Below are 22,161 nucleotides of genomic sequence, written 5' to 3'. Positions count from 1 at the left end.
CTGTCTACTTGGTCCGCCGTAGTACCGGGAAACGCTAATTCAAGTTGGCGTTTTCGATACTCGACCTTTCGAGTCTCGGCCGAGACCGAAACGTGTGCAGCTGCAGCATTCGAGCCCCTGAAAAAGGGTTTGCCTCAGTACAGTGTACTATCACTTGAGATTCAATGATACCAGGTCCAAGGCATTCTCGTACTGCTTTGAACAGCTCCCTCCTCAAACAGTTCTTTGATTCCGAGTCAACTTCTCAGTACTTAAGTATCTCAGCCGCCAGTTCTGGTTGCCACCGTGACACGGGAAACACTCAAGTACACTGTACCGAGAGGCTCTCCACACAAATCCGAGCCCATGCCGCTCAGAAACTGCCAAGACATCTTGAGCGAACCCGGACAGAATGGGTCGTATCTCACGGCATTACTGTTAGGCTCATATGATTTCCACTAGTATTCAGGTTCCCGAGTCCGGAGCGGGAGCCTAGGTATTTCTTATTAACCTACCACTATAGGCTATAGTTTGATCTCGGGCGGGTGCTCTATTCCACAGGACCACATATATTATCCCAGGTAATGTCCCCCTATTGTAGGCTAGGAGAGCCCTAGGCTATGTCACGGTAGGTACCCAAGCTAGGGAAATGTCTCAAATGCAGGGCTCACCACATGATTTTCGTCAACTTTCCATCATATCAAAATCAACACTACCTAAGTAGTTGACCATTATACCTCATAGGCCCCTAGAGTGTCACCTCTTCAATATTCTCCCTCACCCGCTGCACCAGCTCTTGCAACCGCTCCTCATTCTCCCCGCCAATAACAACCTCCGCAATGCTCTCGCCAGCCTCGGGATCCTCATACCAGCTCAGTATGAGCATCCTGCCCTCCTCGAAGGGCTTCCTCCATCGCTGGATAAACCCTGCCCTGCCGCCCTTGGCTACAATCGAGACGCTGCTCGCGCATGTCAGGCCTCTACCCACAAAATGACCCCTGAGCAACGGTAACGACATGGATCCCGATATCCTGGCGTTCAAATCCACGATGAAAAACTCCGTCTCCCCCTGGCCTGACCCGGACTTCTTTACTTCCAGGACATCCACGCCAACGGGACCAATATAGCCATACCTGGCCAGCCACGCCGCAGTTTGCCGCATGAGCCCCTCAAACTTCCGCCTCAGCTGCTCCTGGCGGGGGTACGAGATTGTGCTGCCAATCCAGGCGTTGCTGCCGTCCGTGTTTTGTTCCGAAGCAGCAAGGAAATGAGCCGCTCCCCCGTCGGCTTCATCGTCGCGATCCGTCACAACAAAGGTCAGGCCGTAGTCACCTACCACCGTTTTCCCATCCCCGTCGGCGCCCACTAGCTCGCTGAGCAGTACCGTCGCCGGGCCTAGATGCGCGTTGCTGCTGGTCACCTGCGCCAGCAGCTTGCCTAGGACCCCGTCGTCGTCATCATTATCACTGTCGTCCCCGGCAAGCTCTGCCAGCAGCGCAGATTTCTGCTCCGCCGTGCGGACAAGCCATGTCCCCGCGCCCCCAAAAGCCTGCTGCGTCTTGAAGACAAAGGGCACCGGCCGCGCCCGCGCGGCGGAGAGGATGCGGTCCTTTTGCGCGGCGAGCCATCGTCCCCTGGGCCCTGTGCACTTGGCCGGGAACAAGGGCAGCTCTGCGGCCGATCCAGGGGAACTACTGCTACTTGCTGCAGCAGCGCAGACGCGACAGCAGGATTCCGGGTCTTCAGGCGGCACGCCCTCCGTCTCAAGGATCTCAGACCGCGGCGTGGGCAGGCCGGACCTTGCCAGGGCGGCCTTGCTGTTGAGGAACCAGTGCGTTTCGAGGTCGCGCGTGAGCCGATCTTGATTGGCTTCTAACCCGTCGAGCACGACCTTGTAGTCGAGCTTGTCGATACCATGCCCATGGTCCTGCTCAGGCTGCAGGGGTATCTTGATCGGACCGGGGCAAAAGATCAGATCGGGCCGCTGGGCACAGTCAAGCACCGAGATGGTGGTCTCGGCCTCGCGCCGGTCATGCTCGATCTGTTTGGGTGACTGGCCCAGGTTGAAGAGGATCACGGGCATGGCGCCCGCGATAAAAGCATCGCGCTGCGGGATGAGGCTGAGGTATTTCTTTGCGATCGACTTGCGGAGGTTGGTGTTGTCCAGGGTGAGTTGCCGTCGGGGCACCTTGATGAGGGCCTGGTCCTGATACGGGTACCTGGAGTTGCGTTGGAAGTCAGGCGTGAGGTCGACGGCGCTTGTGACGCCGCACGATGCCAGGCCCAACCGAAGGCCAGCAGTCTTGGGGCTTGCCCGCTTGTACAGCTCGGCGAGGGTCGTGTCGAGCTTGATGCTGGGCAGCTTTATCGGTGGAGGATCGATGGAGCCCATTCTGCTTGTTGACTGAACGCACTGGACGGTTGTGTTGATTGATCGGCCAGTTGTTGAACTTGTTGACATGAGACGTAGGCTATGTGTCCAGAGAGTTTGAGTTTGAAACTTTGAAATCGAATACAGGTACGTGTCCTGAGAACAGATTACGAAGTCGGGTGGTATGCCTCTGAAAGAGAGAGAGGAAGAATTGTTTACGCCTTTATGTGCGTGGGAATACCATGGAAGCTGCGAACGTCATCGGGTGTACCACTGTTTGCATGCGAGCTATGTCTAAGGGGTTGCCTCAGGATTAACGTTAAGCTCGACCAGATTTGCATGTAGATCTCCCTAGCGCCAACCACAGACGTAACTGGCTTGAGCAGGAACCACTCAAACCTTTTCCCTACAAGTGTATTCGTAGCGAATCGGGAGAGCCCGAAACGTTTTGGATGGGGGTGATGTAGGACGATGACATCATACCTACTAGGTAGCTAAGCGGCATGTGCGCACTGCACAGGTGTAAGACGAGATATTTCCGAGTTAGGAAAGAGCTGGGAGCTGGGAAATGCATCTCGCTGGTGAAGCAATCACGGTACCACCGTACCCTAGGCAGGCAAAGAATATCAAATCTGAAGGTACCCAAGTAGATTGGAATCTAAGGTCAGGTAGCCAGAAAGCCGGAGTCCAAACATTGACATCAGTCTTAGCTTCTCTGAAGTCGGTACCACGTTTGAACCAAGTACCAAGGTCCAACTCCGCGTTTGAAAATTGAAACCCAAATCAAAACACGACCGGCACAGGACTCTTGAGATATCCCTTCAGCGGTGTCGTCCCGTTCATGTTCATATTCACCGCCTGCACAAACGCCTGCGCAACCAGGTCGGCCCCTGCTGGATTGGTGTGCGTGTGGTCCTGGGGGAAGAGGGCGTTCGTCTTTGCACTTCCGAGCTTGCGCATCATGGCCGCTACAGCCTGGAAGTGGTCCACAAAGCTGGCCCCGGGAGCGCCGACATTCCTGGCCGCGAGCGCGGCGTAGCCCACGAAGCGCGGGGCGCTCGGGTTGAAGGTGCCCGTCTCCCACAGGTTGTTGGGCGTCTGGCTGCTGACAATCACCTTGGCCCCCTTGGCGATGAAGCTCCGCGACGCCGTCTCGACGTAGTGGTTGAACGTGTACACCGTCTCGCCCGTCTTGCCCGACTTGCACACTTCGCCGCCGGTGCCCGGGCAGTCGCTGCGACCATTGTCCGACGCCGAGTTGGGCGAGCCGCCGTCGTTGTGCCCAAACTCAATGACCACAATGTCGTCGGCCTTGACCAGCTTCTCAATCTCGGCGAAGCGCCCCTCGTTGGTGTAGCTGCGCGCCGACCGCCCCGAGATGGCCTTGTTCACCACGGGGATTGTGATGTACTTAGCGAGGTATTCGCCCCAGCCTAAATAGAGACTCGATTAGACACCCGCCTATACTCTACCAAATGCAATCACCAGTTTGAACCTGAGATATGTCACTTACCCATATGAGGGCTGCTTGTCCTGGCCATGGTGCTGTCTCCGGCGAGGTAGACAGTCGGATTAGCCCGACGAGACAGCTCAACCGGGTTGCCACGAGCCCCGGCTGTCGCGAGCCCAGCAACCAGTAGTGTCGACCAAGAAACCATCGTGATGAACTGAAAGCTACTTGACTCAGAATCAACAGACAACTTAGTTTAGCCAAGCAAGTCCCTTGAAGACAGCCAGACTGGGAGACTACATACGGTAGTACAAGTAGTACTTATAGCACTGGAACTCTGGCATATTACCGGCAGTACTACCTCCGGGACCCGCACGAGATCATATTGCAGGTGTTAGCGGCTAAACATATTAGACCCGTCATCGTAGACAAGACAGAGCAGCGAGCCGAGCGATCTGAGGGGCAGGATAGAATGAAGCACTTCCCCCAATCATATGCCCAGTGGACGTTGCAGCCTGTACTGGTAATCAGCTGTAACCCTAGGTAAACTGGCATTGGAGGAAAATCAGAAACACTTGGCGGGTTATACTACTCCACTGCGGAACGCCGAAACCGACCAAAAAAAAGTCGAAATCGTGTAAACATCCGCTGCTCACGGTGAAACGGAAGGGCCCATCGACGACCCTTCGCGAAGCACTGGAAATGACGGCAGGAGTGGGTATAGGTTTCAGCAACCATGTGACGATGTGACAAACGCCGGTTCAGAGTATTTGAATTGACTGAGCGTCAAGTAAAGAAAGCGCTGAATTGTCTGGGTTAGGTTGATTCAAGGTTGAGGGAGGGTGAAGGGGGAAGAGAGAAGAGAAGACGGTTAGGGGGTGGGGGGGTTTGGGGGTTTATAGGTAGCGCGCTTGCTCTTGTTAATTGGCCCGTTGATGTTGTCGGGAAGGTTCCATCCACTCATGAACCTGGAACTTGGAAGCTGCGAATCAGGTAAGTGCGAATGGCGCAGTGTGTTGTGGTTTGGCGTATGCGTTCCTCACGGAAGTCGGGCTGAAGGGCAGTTGAGGTCTTGGAGGAGTGTGAGAGTACTGGCCTTGGGGCGGTCACTCTGCCGCCTCAGGTTTGCAATGATGGGGAAACCCGGGATTCACGCCTGTCTGGTTCACGCGCCAGCCATTTCATAAACGCGTCGAATCTGGCATGTTGACGCTGTACCATCATCTCGAGGCCCCAACATCGATCCACACCCATTTGCTATCGTAGTGGATGTGGCCCGTGGATTGGCAGAAACCCCAGTCTTAATGCCCTACGTTAACCTCCGAACCGCTCCCTCCCGAGCCACCCGGGTTCCTGGTTGTGTCAGGCCATCTGGACATTTCACGGAGCAAGTTCACTGCCATGATACGGAAATCAGTTCAGATATCTCAGATCAAATTAGAGAGGGTATAGAACGAAGTTCCCGGGCAACTGAAACCCATGGCCCATGCCGGCACCTTCTTCGTCACGTTTCCCAACTGCGCGAGAGAGCGGTGCTAATTCTGGGACCCATAAAAACCAGCGCGGTAAAAGCTCGGGAAGAGACTGAGTCGGTCACCGAGGGGAAGCATTCCATCCGTCCATACAGCTTGGTCAAGGCAGCCGCAGACCCCCAGCGGTCTATCACCGGTTAGAAATCAACATGGCATGTCTCGCGCACGTCTTCTGCAAGTTGACTTCCAGAACCCCAGTTGCTCTGGCCTTCTCTCCACGACGCAGCACCCCCCAAGCTTGGGCCTAGACAGAATCATGGCAGCGCCACCGCGACCGCGGCGAGATATGTGCCCTGACAAGGGAACCGGCCGACTACGCAATTCAGTCGACGTGCTTTTCGCAACCGATGCGCCCGAGGAGCTCTTTACGATCACTGTGACCGGGAAAGCTGACACCTGTTGTCGTAGGCTCGGTTCTCTTCACGCCCGTCCGCCGCTCCCAGTTCTTCAGGTCGATCTTGTCGACACCAACCTCCTCTTCAAGTGGCTGAGCCACCTCGTAGGTATACTCATCCTCGTCTTCTACCGCATCCCCCTCATCGTCGCTTCGCGTGTCGTCTGCACCGGCTCCACTCACCACTCGAATGGCGACACGAATGATCATCGAGAACCAGATGATGGTGAGCGCTTCTAGAAAGAGAAGCATAGAGAGGAACGTCCACTTGACGGACTCGTTGTAGCAGACCAAGCCCTCGGGGTCCCAGAGAGGCTCCAGGAGGTAGAGCGGGCCCTGGTCGGTCGGAGGCTCGAACGGTCCAGTCACGTTGGTTTTAGCGCCTTTGAAGCACCCGTGTGGCATGATTTCAGGTGTATGTGCCCAAACGGAGTAACACACCATAAGATACAGGACGTGTCTTGCCACGAACCATGAAATCATGAAGAGGCCAAACATCAAGTCGCACAAAGTGTTGTACCGCAGATACTTGAGACATTTGGCAATCTGAAGAGTGGGTGTCAGCAGACAGAGCAGGCACACACGCGACAGTATGCCACGTACCGGAAGGATTAGGTCCGACACATCCATTAACACCAAGATGAGGTTACCAACTCGCGTGTGGCCATACCTATATGAGGCATAAATGAGGGTGCACGTGACGATGTGGTGAATGAACATTTGCCAATGGTCCTTCCTTCGCTCCTCAATGTGAATCACGATAATTCCTTGGAGGTAGAAGGCAAGTTCCGCTAGCATGTAGGCCTTCATCAGACCCGAAACTTCGCGGTCAGGCCAAGCCGTCCATAGTTCGTGGAGGTTGAGGTACGACGAAGATTGCGTGTAGGACGGAGACTGGTAATAGACATACTGCAAAGACCATTAGTCGCAGCAACGGGGAAGCCAATTGCAGAAACATACTAGCCCAAGCGGCCAGAAGATGGTGTAGTAGATGGCCATCCAGGCTTGTTCACTGAACCGAGTGATGTCCTTCCTCTTCGCAATGCCTTGGGACTTCGCCAAGGGCGCTAGCAGGTACTCCATGGCTGCGGCGCGCAAACCAGTAAAGAGAACGATGTAGAATAGGATCAGGTAGCCATCGGCGGAGCCCAATCCGTATTTCCCTGATTGCGGGTTGTAGTAGGAAAGAGTGAAGTACTTGGACGTGTAGTCCCTAGCGCGAGGCATGCCGTGAGCGAGAAACAGCAGAGCGAGGAGGTTGAACGAGGCTCCTGCGCCCATGTCAGCTCTTCTAGAATCTCAGGGGAGCAGCAAGGGACATGTTAACCAACCAATCTGGTTGTCGACGAACCACCGCGTCAGCTGTTTCCAGGCGCCTTCGTTCTTTCTCTTGGGGCGGCGAACAAGGACGACATTGCTGTTGGCTTGCCGGTAGAGAGGCCCATTCATGTGCTCGGGCTTGCCTGTCCTTCGCGGCACACGGCTCGACGTAGTCCTTTGCGTGTCGGCGCCATTACTGGGGATTGGGGGCGCAGAGGTGTTCATGGTCGCCTCATCAACTGACTGGATGCCAATTGATCGAGCCGGGCGTTGTCCGTGAGCCGGACCGTCGTGATTGACACGGGAGGGGGAGCCGCGGTTCGGGAGAGGTTTAGCAAGCCGGTTTTGCGCAGGCGCACGAGTGTGGCGGCAGGCTGAACACGGACTGTAGACGGACGGGCCCAGAGTTTTGAAAGTCAAATTGACAGCTACTGCTTCGTAGGCTGCCCGACAGTACCTAAAGAAGGACGCGCCTCGAGAAAAGGATGAATCGAAGCACCGACAAGCTCAGTCGACAACAACGGGCCCTACAAAAGGGAAAACGAGCGAATACAGCTGGGAAGTGGGCGACCCTGGCCTGTCAAATGTTGATTTAGGAGGCTGGCCCCGCCGGAAAGGACATCGAGGGCACACAAAGGCGGTGACAAGAAACCGTAGCGAGCTGTTAAGTTAGGGGCTGGCAATCGTCGACATGGGTGCCCCGGCCCCAACTGTTTAACAAACCAATGCCAGTTTGGGGAAGGCGGCCTTTGATGGAGCTACCTCAGGGGAAAGTGCACTGGCTTACCTGCCCCTCTGTCAAGCTCAACTTCCACAACGCAGTTAAAGGCATGAAAGCCAACTCAAAACTAGCGTTGCTGAAATACTGACTCCAATCAAAACCGAGGCAATAGTAAGCTATATTCTTCATAGGTACCACCATCCTACCAAACAGGAGCTACTGATTATCCCGCGATTGAGATGAAGAAGGTACCAGACACCTGCCAAGGTATGTATGTACTGTACTGTACAATACAGTACCTTGGACAAAGAGTACTCCGAACGAAGTAGCCAGAGAGGTTGGAGAAAAACCCCGCCTTTCTCGGCGGGGGCGGGTGAGATGCAATTCGATCCGAGATCAGTCCTCAGCTTGCTAGGAAGAGTAGCAACTAGCAAGCCGTGCATCTAGGTCGGACCGTGCCAATGGGATACGCTGTCGCAAGCATGCCTTGTGAAGTGTGTGATTAGAGGCTGCGAACGGTTCTTCAGGGTTCTGGGCGTCACGGTACAGCTGTGGTATGTAGTCCAACAGTACTTATCAGTTTGTTGATTATCTCATTGATGAATTCCGGGTTGTTTGGTTGACCGATTTGTTTGGTTGAAATAGGTAAGGAGTCTTCTAGGGTCCAATAGTCACAGGCATTGCGATCGAGAGATTATGCTTGACTGATCATCTTGACCGAGCATCGAGAAATGATGAACCCGTTGGTAAATGGCCCAAAGTACTCCGGAAAAGTAGTCTTTGACCCTAACCCTTATCAGCCCGAGCCAAATCGCAGCTTTCAGTGATGACTCCCTGCAGTTCACAAATCACAACGTCTTCTCTCCATTCGGCTCGCCCATCGTGAGCTGCAATGAACCAAATTCGAGCAATCCAGGCGCTCAACAAGCGCGAGATTGAGGATGGCATCCCACCCGAGGCGTCGTGGCACACCGACTACCGCGACACGGCCTTTGTGTACTTTGGCGGTCTTCCCTACGAGCTGTCAGAGGGTGATATCATCACCATCTTCAGCCAGTTCGGCGAGCCCGTGTTTCTCAAGCTTGTGCGCGACAAGGAGACGGGCAAGTCCAAGGGCTTTGGGTGGCTCAAGTACGAGGATCAGCGCAGCACCGACCTAGCCGTTGACAACCTCGGCGGCGCCGAGATTGGTGGCCGTTTGATCCGCGTCGACCACGCGCGCTACAAGGCGCGAGATGACGACGACTTGGACGAGTACAGGGTCGGCTGGGAGGATATGCTGCGCCGTGAACGGGCCGAAAAGGGTCTGCCCAGTGAGGACGAGAGCGGCGACGAGACGGACGAGGACAAGGCGCGACGCGCGCGGCCGCTGATTAAGGAGGAAAGAGAGTTGCAGCTGCTTATACAAGAGCATGATGACGAAGATCCGATGAAGCAGTTTCTCATTGACGAGAAGAAAAAGGAGGTGGAGGAAGCACTAAAGAGGGAAGCCAGGCGCTCCGAAAGACGCAGCCGGAAGGACAAGGACAGAGACAGGGATCATCGCCATCGATCACACCGGTCGAAGAGAGATGAGAGCGCTCACGAACGGCAGGGCCGGGACAAGGACAGGCACAAGTATAGGAATAGGGACAGCCCTGAGAGCGCACGAGATCACCGGCGTAGGAGGGATGAATCGCCGTCGAGAGACCGAAGCGATGATGACAAACGGGAAAGGCGTCGCCGAGATTCGTCTTCTGAGGACAGAGGCCGAGACGACAGACACGACGGAGACCAGCGGAGAAGGGACGGCCACCACCAAAGGGATGAGCGCAACGACTATTACCGAAAGAGCCATGGCGATCATAGGCGCGACAGCCCAGAAGATACAAGCCGCCGGAGGGAACATCGGCATCGCGATCTAGAAGATCGCCGACGTCGGGATAGGGATAGTTATCGGAGCAGATCACCACGGTCTTATGGAGACTAAAAGAACCCATTGCGAGGTCGCTAGATTGTAACACTACATTGATACCCACATAACCCCCAGATAGCTCCCGAAAGAAAAGTAAAGCCAGCCGCTAATGTTGACTACAAACCCAGCCTCTGCCCGGCCACAAACTCAAGTTCATCCTGGCGCCTGACTCAGCAAAGAGATCCCCCAACCGTACCATTTCCTAGTAAACGCCCTGAACTTTCGACGCTCATATCCTACGCATACCGCTTCCAGCCCTCCCTAAAAAGTCGCCGCCCATCCGGGCCCTCCCGGACGACAAACTTCTCCCACCGAGCATTCTTGCCCGCTCCAATAACCACTAGGGTATTCTCGTCCAACCAGCCAATCACACCCTTTGGCGGCCTCGACGTGCCCAGCGTCGTGCTCTCCGACATGGGAAGTTGGCCTGGTGGACTCTCGTCATCGGCGTCAAAAGGAGCCGAGGTGAACGAGTATACATCCGAGAAGACTCGCGGCATCATCGGGATCTTGGACAGGAAGCCCCACTTGCCCCGTCCAGCACTCCCTTCTGACGAACCTCCACCGCTGCCGGCTGCACCACCGGCTTGACTTCTGCTGCCGCTCTGGAACGGACGGGCTGGCCTCTTGGGATGCGGGATGTCGAATATGTGCAGAGTAGACTTATCCGACGTGCATGCGAGCATGGTCCCGGAGGGGTTGAATGCCAGGGAGAATATGGTTGCCGGGTCGATCCCTCTCCTGAGTTCCGCCACCCGGGCGCAATTGCTTGTTGAAAATACACGGATCAGTGTCCCCTTGTCCAGAGATTAGCGAGTGTCCTCAGTAACAGGTGTATGCCCGAGGAGCCTACCGTCTCGCTCGCGGTGGCCAGCAGTTCACCATCCGGGCTGAGCTGTATCGCCTTCACGGCCGAAGAATGTGCGGGGATGATGCTAACGTTACTTGTCGCGATCTCGACGAGCTGCACATGTCCGGCTGTTCTGCCCGGAAAGGCAATCCTCTTCGAGGACAGACAACACAAACCCCACGGATTGTTGGCCGTTTCGTAAGCCGACAAGAGGCTCGGAGGCTTGGCGAATTTGTAGACGCGCACGCTGTTCTGCAGCACGACCACGATGCGTTCCTTTGATAATTGGACACCGCGTACCGGCGTCAAGGCGCTGATATCAAGGGCCGACTTGCTCTTGGCCTCGTCCCAGATGATTAGCTACAACATGGACCGTTAGCAGATGTCGTTCACCTCAGGGAACACAGTAAGTCTGCCTGCCTTGTTTGCGGCGAATTTGGGCTGCTTGCCCCCACCTACGAGGCCAACGTAGTTTGTCTTGCCCATCATCCGGACCAAGCCTACTCCCGCGTTGAAGTCTGTATGAAGCAGTTGTGTTATTAGTGCGAACAGGATAATGTGGGGCACATGGTGCCTTACCGCGTGCTGCCCGCAGGGTGCATGTTTCCGAATCGAAGACTGTACAGATGCCCGTTAGTCACAGAGGGTGCGGAGGCCGAATCTAGGTGAGGGGCATTGAGTTGTTTGCCTTTGTGCTGTAGATATATTCCTGAAGCGACGCTCCGAAAGTCCAAAGAGCGGAGAGACTCACTGCGGAACCCTGTGCTCAACCCTACAGCAAAGCAGCTACAGTCATCGTTGAACGAAATAGAAAGAACCACGGTCGCATTGGGAGACTCGAGAGGGGTTCTAGTGTTCATCTTGAACGCCTTGTCGAGGTCCCAAGTGATAAATGAACCAACGGGGGCGGCGAAAGCCCAAAGACCAAGGCTGAGGTGCCTGCCTGCGGGCCTGGACCCGACCGGGGATGCTGAAGAATTCAGAAGCAGGTACTTCGTACGATGCCGATCGTCTTGGTAATATAGAGTAAGAAGTGAGTGATATTATGGGTTCATGTTGTGTGGTCGCCGTTGACTGGGCGTTCGATATCGTGGAATCTCAGCGGCCGTTTACTTGCACTTTAAATGTATAGTACTGAGCCGGTACCTTATCTAATGGGCGAGTAGTCGAGCTTGGGGAGTTCTTTGGGTCCGGCTGCTGAACAGTTTAAATATACCCAGGAAGCCCTAAAGACAAATCTGGAACCGTGCTCACAGCTCACAATAGAGCCAAAACCCAATGCTTTGTTGTCTGTCTGTGATCCCAGGCTAAGTAAGGATATCGCCGTCGAACGCTCGGCAATGTTATGGCGTTTGCTGGGAACAGCGCAAGCCGCATCAGAGATGCGAACTACTACACTAACGTTAGGAACAGGCTGTTCCTAACAGCTGTCACCAGCCGGGCATCGACTGCGAGCGGAGAGGCTCCCGAGAAAGACCCGGCAAAGTTAGCACCTGGGGATCTGAAGGGTGTCTTTCCAAATCTGGACTAGCCTGTGACCTGGGCAGCCAGCGACCCCTGAATTGTGGGTTGACCATTGCTCCAGCGCCTGGCGCCGGGCGACAAGCTCTGGGTGTTGTGATTGCTGGGCTCCTGCTTCTGCCGTAGCACCGCAACAATTTGTGAAATTGCCCTTTTCCATCGACGTGTATCCCGACCTCTCTCCTTTTCCCAACCCGCATCCGCGATACCCTTCTACAGTCTCCCAGGCCCAGCTGCCACCTTTTTGGTGACCGAATAGAGCTCAATCCTCTATTTAGTATATTCTTCCTGCCGTTGCTTTGAGTTCGGCGCTAGTTTTACCCGCATCCAAACACGAGACGACTCCACACCAACATCATGTCTTCTCCGGCCGTACGTCTGCCTTTCCCTGTCTTCCCAGTTCCATGAAAATACATACCTGCAATCTCGACCTTCTCGTTCCCGGTTTCCCGCCGCTCTCCTGTTGCCGCTCCCAATCGGTCGATAATCATCGCTCAATCGCGGCCACTCCGCGTGTTGTTGGGGTAATCGAGCTAACAATGTTCGCCGTGGGACAGAAGATGATCCGTCGAAAGAAGAACGTCAAGAAGGGTATCCAGTTTTGCCTGATGGTTTGCGGCGCCTCAGGAACTGGTGAGTTGTGTGCTCTCGAGGATAGCGCCTACCGGCAGTCACCGTTGGGGAATTGCGCTGGGGACTAATCGCCGTTCGTGCCATTTAGGCCGGACCACCTTCGTCAACACGCTCTGCGGCAAGCCCGTACTCCCGCACAAGGACTCCGATGATGCGACTACCGCCCATGTGGAGGAAGGTGTCAAGATTAAGCCCATCACCGTCGGTAAGTATTCCTCGCCGTAGGAGAGCACCAGTTCGATAGTGCTAACTGCCAGTAGAGCTTGAGTTGGACGAAGAGGGAACGCGCATTTCCCTCACCATCGTTGACACACCAGGCTTTGGTGACCAGGTCGACAACGAGGCCAGGTAAATTTGCCGCCGTTTATACCCGTGGGTCATGCACCATGCTAATATGGTTTATTCGCATAGCTTCTCAGAAATTGTTGGCTACCTAGAGAGGCAATACGATGACATTCTCGCCGAGGAATCGCGTATCAAGCGTAATCCCCGCTTCAGAGACAACCGTGTCCACGCCATGCTCTACTTCATCACGCCGACCGGCCATGGGTAATTGCTTCTCTCCGTTGCTCAGGTTAAGCGTACTAACCATGTCACCAGCCTCCGCGAGCTAGACATTGAGTTGATGAAGCGCCTGGCACCTCGGGTCAACGTTATCCCTGTCATTGGGCGGGCCGACTCTCTGACGCCCTCTGAGCTGGCCGAATCCAAGAAGCTGGTGATGGAGGATATCGAACACTACCGGATTCCCGTCTACAACTTCCCTTACGACATCGAGGAGGACGACGAGGACACGGTCGAGGAAAATGCAGAGCTCAGAGGGCTCATGCCATTTGCTATTGTCGGCTCGGAGGATGTTGTCGAGATTGGTGGGCGCAAGGTTCGCGCCCGCCAGTACCCATGGGGTGTGGTCGAGGTTGATAACCCGCGCCATTCGGACTTCTTGGCCATCCGCTCTGCCCTCCTGCACAGCCATCTTGCCGACCTGAAGGAGATCACCCACGACTTTCTCTACGAAAACTACCGTACCGAGAAGCTCAGCAAGAGTGTTGAGGGCGGCGCTGGAGTGTATGTTCTCCTTCTCGTCTGTATCTGTCTAGACATGAACTAACTCGGCGATTCAGTGACTCCTCGATGAATCCCGAGGATCTTGCCTCGCAGTCAGTGCGTCTCAAGGAGGAGCAACTTCGCCGCGAGGAGGAGAAGCTTCGCGAGATTGAGGTCAAGGTTCAACGCGAAATCAACGAGAAGCGCCAGGAGCTTCTTGCTCGTGAATCTCAGCTGCGCGAAATCGAAGCACGAATGCAGCGGGAGGCCGCCGCCGCTGCTGCGGCCCAACAAGCCGCGGCTGCTAACCACAGCGAGGCCAATGGCGCGGAGTAGTCAATGAACTTGACGGTTCCTTGTCCGCCGGGAATTTGATATATCGTTGCCCTACCGATGTTGCCAGAACACGGCCCCTTCCAGGCGACCTTCTATTGCAACCTGATTTGAGGCGTTGGTTGTTGTGTTTAGAGACAAAATATTCCCCCCGCTGCTTTTGCGATTTTTACAAAGACGATACTCGCCGGGACCAACCTATGATTGTGACGATAGCCGAGGACCATTGAGCGTCGGCATGGGATGTGAGAAGGCATCGGCCTGGAGACGTGTTTGATGGGTGTGTGGGGGATGAACGGCATGGGGTGGAGACCATTGGTTGCTTCGATCGCCCGCAGCCCCGTGGTTCTGATATCCAGGACTTCATTATTCCATCCGACTGCAGAATCCTGGACCAGGGGCAAGCCAAACCGGAGAGCCTGCAAGATGCTGGTCGCCAGCCAGGAGTTTCTGTGTTCAGTCCGCCGGTAGCATCGGTTTCCATACCCGCCCTTTTACTTGACTGTCTGCCCTTTTCATATTTCTATTATTGGACTTCTAATGCAGATATCAACTAAATTCGACTTTTCTGTCTCTTGTGCACTGGTTCCCTGAATTTGGTGGTTTTACGATATCGTCACCTCGGCTTGGGATTCGCGTATTACATCCATGGAGAATATACCCTTTGCGCAAATCCGAACCATTCTACCCGCAGGCTTTATGGTGAAACGTAGACTGTATTGCTTTCTGATAAGGCTAAGCTGCCTGCGTGCATTAGCTGACCCGATGAGTTGAAGTAATTGCCGTTGTAGCCTACAGCACAAATCCCAACATGCCTCCCAAAACAAAACGAACTACGAAACACTCGGACTTGAGCAACTGCGGATAATTCAGGAACAAGAGCTTCCAGCCTGCTCTCGCGGTAAAGTCCTTGATGAGAACAGTAAGACTGTAAAACGGAAACCGTGCTCATGCTCAATTGCAAAATTCCTCCGTCAGGAGACCATACAAGACCTATTTCCATAAAGAAACAACGTACACCCCAGGCCTTATCGTTCTCCTGCTCCCCTTCCCACTCCACCTAATTATTCTGCTGGCTGTTGAGAATGCGCAGAATGGCCAGGAACAAATTGATGATGTCAAGATACAGGCTGATGGCGGCAGCAATCTCTTCTTCGACGTGGTGCTTGCGCAGAACCAGCTGGGTGTCGACGAGGATGTAGCCGCTGAAGATGAGCGCGGTAAGCAGGCCGTAGACAAGCTCGGTGGTGCTCGAGTACGGGAGGAAGATGGCGATAAAGCCGAAGAGCAGCAGTCCCCACAGCGCGCCGAACAGGTAGGGCATCCAGCTCGTAAAGTCGTACTTTGTCTGGCATGCGAACACCGTCAGGAAGACGAAGATGCCGGCAGTGAGCACGACCGCGTTAAGCACGACCGACGTCTGGAAGAAGGATACGACCACGCTGATGGTGTAGGCCTCTAGCAGCGTGAAGCCCGAAAGGAAGAGTAGGTTGGTCGGGTATGAGTGGCGCTTCCAGTACGTGAGGAGCATGAAACCCATGGCACCAAAGAGCTGGCAAGAATGCAGGGTTAGTTGTTGATGGGAGAAAACGATAACTTTGTAGCGGACAGACGCACCGAAAGGTACAGCATAGCGGGATGTGTCTGGATCCATGCCCTATAGCTGTCGCTCCAGAAGCTGACGCCGCTCACTACGCCGGTGGCGACGAGCTGCACCGTCAGGATGGTGTAGACCTTGCGGATGAATTGGTTCCGAATTTCGACGGTCGCTTCGGCGACAGAACCGCCAAACTACAGTGAAGAAGTTAGCGATCCTTGTGCAACGCCTAGGTAATGGCAGCGCGGCGATGGAGAGGCGCAGGTCATGGTGGGATTCCAGCGCAAACAACCAACGAACCTTGAAATCATCGGGAATGTTGTCCTCGCTGCTGCGCGGCGCACCAAACAAGCGATCTTGATCTTGAGCAGAGCTGCTCTCTGCCTGGTACGACGGGGGCGGCTGTGTGTAATTGAGGTGCGCATCCGGGTCCTCCTGCGGAGCCGGTGTGTACTTGGCTGTTGACATGGCTAGGGTGTTCTGGTGCAAGCAATTTCGCAGTATAGCTGCACAAACCACTTTGGCGTTGAATGCAGATGGCCGCAGAAGAGGTAATGAAATGAGCAAGTGTATGTGATTTTGAACTTGGGAATATTAGATACCATGTAAGATTCTAGATGATGACGCCGGCTCCCGGCGAAGGTGGGGATTGTATCCAAAGGCAGCAGTGGCGGAGGAGCAGCTGCGCGCAGCTGACTCCGGAATCTTCCAGATTGGTGTTGGTTTGAGCTTGCAGCTGAGCTCGTTTCGTCGCGTCACATCGATCAGCAGACAGATCATGTGTCTGATGCTAAGGGTTAGGGTTAAGCTACTGGCTTACGGCACCGCCCGGTCCGCCCCGCTGTTCGGCAATCAAACGGCTGTGGACCCTTGTCGCATCAACTTACTTTAATCAAGATGCAAGGAAAGGATCCACTAAACTATACACGTCCAATTTCGAACCTCCAGTCGCGTCGCTTTATCCAAGGTTCCGAGCACCCTCAGTACGGGGTAGTGAGCCCCGTGTCCCAAGAACCGACGACCAGCATTTGCTCGCTTTCAGCAGTCATCAACAAGCGCGTGCAGCAAAAGGGCCATGCTCTAGGGCTACAGGCGATGATTAAGTGTGACAGGATATTCAACAAACGATTTCAGCCCGACGTTTTCCCTTCCCGCACCTCCTGAAGGCGAAAGCGCAATCACGACTTCCCGGCACAGGGCACTGGGGGACATCACGGCAAATGCGCCAGACTGCAGCCCAACTATAAGCGGGCGCAGCCATGGCGGCAAACACGAACCGCTACTCAACCTACACGGCCGCTTCCACCGGCTCCGACTCCAAGAATAGCGACAAGACTGAGAAGAAGGACCTGTGGAATTCTATGCTCTACTCCGTCGCCAGCGGGAAGCGGCTTCCAGAGAAGAACATCATTCTGCTCGGCGGAACCGTCGATTCCCAGCGCGATTTTTTTGAATCGCTTTCCAACAGCGAGCTTCGCCGCACCCTCGACCGTAACGCCTCGAGAATCCCACCAGTCGCAAACAGCTTCGCCTTGGGCTACACCTACTACGATGTTCTTGACGCCGATCAGGAAGACACGCTAGCGCGCATTTCTCTTTACACCCTTACGAGCCCCTCTCCTGCGTTTGCTTCTCTCCTCCAGCCGCTGCTTACACCGCAATCGATACCAAACACGTTGATAGTAGTGTTACTCGACTGGTCCCAACCATGGAAGTGGCTGCGACAGCTGCGGGAATGGATTCTCCTTCTGCGCACGGTGCTGGTCTCTCTAAGCAACGAGTGTAAGGATGCTATGGAAGAGGTTATGCTGTCGTGGCGAGACCGAGGTCGAGGCGGTGGGACAAATCTCGACGGCACCACGGCCGCGCCTACAGCGGACGGGGAGGTAGCTCTCCCGCTTGGGCCAGGAGAATGGGAAGATGCCCTTGGCCTTCCCCTATGTCTCGTTTGCCAAAATGTAGAGCACCCACCGGCGCCTACGCCGCCTTCCCTTCTTGTCGCCCGCTAACACAATCGACAGGCCGAGAAGATGGAATATCTGGAAAAGACACAAAGCTGGAAGGAGGAGGAATTCGACGTCGTTTTACAATTCATGCGGACGGTGCTTCTGAAACGTATGGCTCCTTTCCCAGCAGGACCGCTGTCGTGCTAACCCCCTACCACCCAGATGGCGCATCATTAATATACACAACTCCTTCCGTTCCCTCTCAACTGCCCACCTTGATCCATTCAAGCCTGGGCATACACTCGCTTCTGAAGAAGCAGCCGTTAAAACACAACGTCATTGACAGAGATAGAATTGTCGTACCGCCAAACTGGGATTCGTGGGGCAAGATCCGGGTGCTGAGAGAGGGCTTTGACGTCGAGCGCGTCAGCAGTGGGTGGTCAATAGACCTCAACCAACCCTTCGTCCAACATCAGCCGAACGGCGGCGCAGAAAATGGTGAGGTGAATGGCCACGGCGACGGTTGCAACGAGCAGATGCGGGAGGAGCCGGAGGGATCCGCAGTTGCTCTCTATGAGCAGTCGGTCCAGGATCCCACCATGGACGCGCTCCAATTAGCTGGGCGCAACACACATTCCACCGAACTTGAGGTTGAGACGATAGACACCCAAGTTTTCCTCGCCCAGCAGCTCAAGGTCTTGGAGGCATTTAGGCAGAAGGACGAAGAGGCAGCTGAATCGCGCCATAAGCGGGTAAAGAAGTTGGAGCAGGACGAGCTCGTCGGCGATAGCCCGACCCGGGCCGCCGAACCAAAGGTCCTCGAGCACATTGGGCCGGTGCAATTCAACATGGGTGGCATCCAGGTGGATGCCGACGACATGGTGCAACGGCTGAAGGTATGTTTATTCCTTCCTCCTCGCCTGCCCCCTGTTACCACGGGCTTATTTAACGTTTTCCCCCGGAAATTCAGGACCGGCAAGCCTATGGTTCCTCCGAACCCGCCAGCCCGACGGGATCTGAGAGCGGCATGGAAGCTGCTCCGCCCATGGAGAATCTGCAGGCCTTCTTCACGGAACTAATGAACAAACGAGGGACCTCGACCAGATGAGTTGAGCTCTCAGGGCCGCTCTTGCGAGAGTACCTTCAAGCCTTACTTCCGAACGTGAAGTTCCTCAACGGGGATCCGCTCATTGGATCAGCGCAATGCCTCGTAGCAAGATCGATACAGCCTTGAGGTTCCCTTTGTATTTGACGTCGCAGATCTTTGGATGGTAGCTATCCCATAAGGTTGTCACCGAATCCCACGCGAAGAGGAAGTGAGCCAGGGATTTATTGAATGAAGAGTCTTAAAGCCCCGCAGGTGGGCATTAGGTCTCCTTTCTAGTGGCGAAGGAAACTCGAGAAACAATACTGTAGACTAGATACCCTTTTGGCAGAACAAGTCGGCATCGTTGCCATGAAGCAAGAAAATGCGACGGTAGGTGTGCTAGGGAGGTGGTGATGCCTCTCCTGAGAGATTCGAGTACCTAACTTGATTGTATGTACCGAATACCGTCTTCCTAATAATGCCTTAACACATTCCGATTCCGTGCAGAGGCATTGAGTGTGATTCCGAGAGTACCATCTTCCAAGGCCAACCGGTCGCAAATGCTAGGAATCTTAAACGTGGTCTGTTCCAAAAAGAAAATAAGAAATGTTGGTATCTTAATAATTCTAATGGCCTTTCCCCCCTTTATGCCAGCACCAGCATTTCCGCATTTTCTAATCACGGTTTAGATGCAAGCTTCAGGTCCTCCATTCTACTCTGCAACCCTGCCGTCCCAAATCCCTCGACCTCCTTCCCCCTGGCAGTTTCCCGTCCAGCCGTCTTTTTATCCTCGTCATCAACAAGCAAAAGCGCCCTAGCCTCAGCCCGCGGCAGCGTGTAGTACTCCGTCAGGGCTCTCTCGTCGCCGCGCTTGATGCACACTTTCCTAACGCCGAGGCGGGCGGTCACGACGCTGGTCAGCAGGCTGACGAAGAGCCATGGGTACTGCAAGATCTCGGCCTCAAACGCTGCAAGAGTCGCCTTAGCCTGGAGGGTATAGGCCTCGGCGGCGTCTGGCTCCCCCGCGGCCAGAAGGGCGCCGAGGCGGAACAGATTTGACGCTGACACCGCGTTGGTCGAGGGCTGTGACTTGTCCATGCCGCTCTTGAGGCGCAGGATGGTGGGACTTAGCGTATCCGCCTCGGTCGAGTAGAAGCCGCCCGAGCAGGCGTGCCTGGGGGACGGTGGAGGGGGTGGTTGTGATGGCTTGGCAATAGGAAAATCGTAGAAGAGCCGGTTCTGGGCGTCTGCGGGACGGATCGGTTAGCACGGCCTTCCGTCTCTCGAACCATCTTAGAGATGAACGGACGTACCTTGTAGTTGCTTGGCCCACGTCAGCCATTCCTCTTCAAACGTCGCTGTGTATAAATCCAAAAGGCCGTCGATCAGGAAGGCATAGTCATCCGCGAAAGCAGCTCTCTGACTTGGCTTCTCGTAAAAGAACCGACGTAGTGGATTGATATCGTCGCCCCCGGTCCCCGCCCAAAGTCTGTCCTTGATAAAAGTGGCTGCGGCTCTTGCAGCTTGGAAATATCTCGCAGCTCTCTCTGGATCAAGCGGGCGTATAGCGGCTGCCGTCCTCGATAAGGCCGAAATGACCATGCCATTGACTGCTACAACAACCTTCTCATCCCTGGCAGGGCGAACTCGCTCCTTGTCCCGGTGAGTGCTCAGCTTCTCCCGAGCGGCGGAGACCAGGCGCTTGATCTCCTCAGGAGGGACCCCAAACTGCTTGGAAAACTCGGTTAGATCCTTATTGACAGACAGGACATTTTGATTGATGAATTCGTCAAAGGGATCTTGATCCTGGGGGACATTCCCATCTTCCAGCACGTTCCAGTAGGCCGCAGCGACCGAGCTGACGTGGTCCCTCGCCCCTCCACCGACCACCTGGTCGAACTCACGTCGGGTCCAGAGGTAATACGCGCCCTCCCGCATATGCCGGTCGCCTTTTCGGTAGAATGAATCGGCTGCCTCGCTGGTCACGAAACCACCGCCGGGACGGCAGATCAAGGGGCTTGTCAGGTAGTCGGCCAACTCCAGAACAACGTCGGCAAACTCGTCGTGCACGCTTGGTCCCTTGTCCCCTCCTTGAGCCTGACCCAGCCAGGCGTCGAGAAACGCGCCGAGCAACAATGCGTTCTCCCCGACCATCTTCTCAAAGTGAGGCATGCTCCAGTCTCTAGTGGCACTGAACCTCATGAAACCCGCACCGAGATGGTCCCTCAGCCCGCCATCCCGGATGCGCCTCAGGGTACCGATAGCCATTGAGGTAGCGTTTGCAACCTCCTTCTCCCCGATGACATCGCGCACTTCGGACGGGAAAATGGCGAGCCTGAGCAGAAAGGACAGTCGGGCCGGATTCGGAAACTTTGGCGTTCCAAACCCGTAGTCCACGGGGTCGAACATCTTGGATATCCTTGCCAAGGCCTCATCTAGCTGGTCCAAGTCGAGGTCGGCCGGGTCCGCAGCCGCCGCCGTGGGAGCGGTCGAGGCAACGGCGATGTCCCCGGTCGCACCGAACGTGCCCTCCTGTGCAAAATCCTGCAGCTTGTGCAGCATCTCGAACGCCTCCCTCCGGCATCGTTCCTCCTGTTCTACCCAGAACTTGTGGATCTTCTTGGCTATGGCGAGAAAGTCATTGTACGACTCCTCGCCAGTGTTGTCCCCGGCTACGGCGGCGCCAGCAGCGCTGTGTTCGGTGCCCGGGCCCGGCCAGTAGGTGCCGCCGAAGATGGGGTAGAGGTCCGGGGTTAGGAAGAGATTTAAGGGCCATCCGCCGGTAGCGTTGACTGCCTCGCTGTAATTTTGGTAGATGGTGTCGAGATCAGGGCGCTCTTCTCGGTCGATGATGACGGGTATGAAGGCTTCGTTCAGGAACGCGGCCACCGAGGAATTGGAGAAGGAGTCTTGTGTCGTGAGGTGGCACACTAGGTAATAGGGGGGTGACTTGGGTTAGGCAATGAATGGACGGTGGCTATTAGGACTTGAGTCACTCACGGTGGTCGGCTAAGAAGCCAATATGCATGAATATCGGCTTGTTCTCGACGGTGGCTCGAGCTATGGTTGACGCATCGAGCGGTTGCCATGCCACTGGAGTATCGGCATGGTTGCGCACGTAGGGGCTGTCACTTTCGTGTGCACGGTTCCGCAGCGCCGGGAATGACGTCCCGCTCCGTGTTGCGGCCGAAGCGGATTGACGCCCAGAACGCTGCTGCTGGCGCTGTTCGAGCTGCGCCCTCATCGTGGTTGAATCATGCATGACGAAGTTGGCGACAATAGCGAGTCCCGTATATACATAGAAATTCCGCTGCTAATGGAGGGGAAGACGGGACCCGATGGCCCGGCGCTGTGCCTTCCACGGCATTCATCATGACCAGCTATGTGGGGTCTTTCCCCATATTACGGCATGCAGCGCATGTGATA

The 22,161-nt window shown here is 55.2% G+C and overlaps 9 protein-coding genes across 9 annotated transcripts; 3 read left to right on the top strand and 6 right to left on the bottom strand.

Annotated features, from left to right (window-relative positions):
* Positions 1–632: 632 nt before the first annotated feature.
* N656DRAFT_773516 (uncharacterized protein) lies at positions 633–2,607 on the bottom strand. The gene has a single exon (XM_064814077.1). The coding sequence runs from the start codon at positions 2,369–2,371 to the stop codon at positions 728–730; it is 1,644 nt and encodes a 547-aa protein (XP_064674963.1). The 5' UTR covers positions 2,372–2,607; the 3' UTR covers positions 633–727.
* A 526-nt stretch (positions 2,608–3,133) lies between these two features.
* On the bottom strand, positions 3,134–4,008 carry N656DRAFT_698753 (carbohydrate esterase family 12 protein; the record flags this gene model as incomplete). The annotated part of the gene is made up of 2 exons (XM_064810733.1): positions 3,134–3,783; positions 3,864–4,008. The coding sequence occupies 2 exons, from the start codon at positions 4,006–4,008 to the stop codon at positions 3,134–3,136; spliced, it is 795 nt and encodes a 264-aa protein (XP_064674962.1).
* Positions 4,009–5,654: 1,646 nt separating this feature from the next.
* N656DRAFT_786160 (longevity assurance proteins LAG1/LAC1) lies at positions 5,655–7,271 on the bottom strand (the record flags this gene model as incomplete). Its single annotated transcript, XM_064816496.1, has 4 exons — positions 5,655–6,272; positions 6,330–6,620; positions 6,687–6,997; positions 7,058–7,271. The coding sequence occupies 4 exons, from the start codon at positions 7,269–7,271 to the stop codon at positions 5,655–5,657; spliced, it is 1,434 nt and encodes a 477-aa protein (XP_064674961.1).
* A 1,016-nt stretch (positions 7,272–8,287) lies between these two features.
* N656DRAFT_34870 (uncharacterized protein) lies at positions 8,288–9,847 on the top strand. The gene is made up of 2 exons (XM_064809325.1): positions 8,288–8,513; positions 8,568–9,847. Exon 2 carries the CDS (start codon positions 8,660–8,662, stop codon positions 9,734–9,736), a length of 1,077 nt encoding a protein of 358 aa, XP_064674960.1. The 5' UTR covers positions 8,288–8,513; positions 8,568–8,659; the 3' UTR covers positions 9,737–9,847.
* Positions 9,725–11,929, bottom strand: N656DRAFT_773511 (WD40 repeat-like protein). The gene is made up of 5 exons (XM_064814076.1): positions 11,323–11,929; positions 11,151–11,189; positions 10,992–11,089; positions 10,575–10,931; positions 9,725–10,518 (listed from the first exon to the last, which is right to left on the bottom strand). Exons 1-5 carry the CDS (start codon positions 11,429–11,431, stop codon positions 9,958–9,960), a joined length of 1,164 nt encoding a protein of 387 aa, XP_064674959.1. The 5' UTR covers positions 11,432–11,929; the 3' UTR covers positions 9,725–9,957.
* Positions 11,930–12,631: 702 nt separating this feature from the next.
* On the top strand, positions 12,632–14,108 carry N656DRAFT_793875 (Septin; the record flags this gene model as incomplete). Its single annotated transcript, XM_064817210.1, has 6 exons — positions 12,632–12,725; positions 12,814–12,930; positions 12,986–13,073; positions 13,137–13,274; positions 13,326–13,793; positions 13,850–14,108. 6 exons carry the CDS (start codon positions 12,632–12,634, stop codon positions 14,106–14,108), a joined length of 1,164 nt encoding a protein of 387 aa, XP_064674958.1.
* A 682-nt stretch (positions 14,109–14,790) lies between these two features.
* N656DRAFT_34618 (UPF0005-domain-containing protein) lies at positions 14,791–16,356 on the bottom strand. The gene is made up of 4 exons (XM_064809319.1): positions 16,305–16,356; positions 16,003–16,243; positions 15,723–15,896; positions 14,791–15,657 (listed from the first exon to the last, which is right to left on the bottom strand). The coding sequence occupies exons 2-4, from the start codon at positions 16,168–16,170 to the stop codon at positions 15,166–15,168; spliced, it is 834 nt and encodes a 277-aa protein (XP_064674957.1). The 5' UTR covers positions 16,171–16,243; positions 16,305–16,356; the 3' UTR covers positions 14,791–15,165.
* Positions 16,357–16,599: 243 nt separating this feature from the next.
* Positions 16,600–19,224, top strand: N656DRAFT_773507 (uncharacterized protein). The gene is made up of 4 exons (XM_064814075.1): positions 16,600–17,660; positions 17,724–17,817; positions 17,871–18,544; positions 18,619–19,224. Exons 1-4 carry the CDS (start codon positions 16,962–16,964, stop codon positions 18,754–18,756), a joined length of 1,605 nt encoding a protein of 534 aa, XP_064674956.1. The 5' UTR covers positions 16,600–16,961; the 3' UTR covers positions 18,757–19,224.
* Positions 18,926–22,050, bottom strand: N656DRAFT_833695 (uncharacterized protein). Its single transcript, XM_064818695.1, has 3 exons — positions 21,736–22,050; positions 20,049–21,665; positions 18,926–19,982 (listed from the first exon to the last, which is right to left on the bottom strand). Exons 1-3 carry the CDS (start codon positions 21,995–21,997, stop codon positions 19,414–19,416), a joined length of 2,448 nt encoding a protein of 815 aa, XP_064674955.1. The 5' UTR covers positions 21,998–22,050; the 3' UTR covers positions 18,926–19,413.
* Between the last annotated feature and the right edge of the window lie 111 nt (positions 22,051–22,161).

This window comes from Canariomyces notabilis (genome assembly GCF_033297395.1).
Source record: "Canariomyces notabilis strain CBS 508.74 unplaced genomic scaffold N656scaffold_1, whole genome shotgun sequence".
NCBI lineage: Eukaryota > Fungi > Ascomycota > Sordariomycetes > Sordariales > Chaetomiaceae > Canariomyces > Canariomyces notabilis.
Note: the sequence above shows the minus strand (reverse complement) of the source record. Positions and strands in the feature narration are given on the sequence as shown.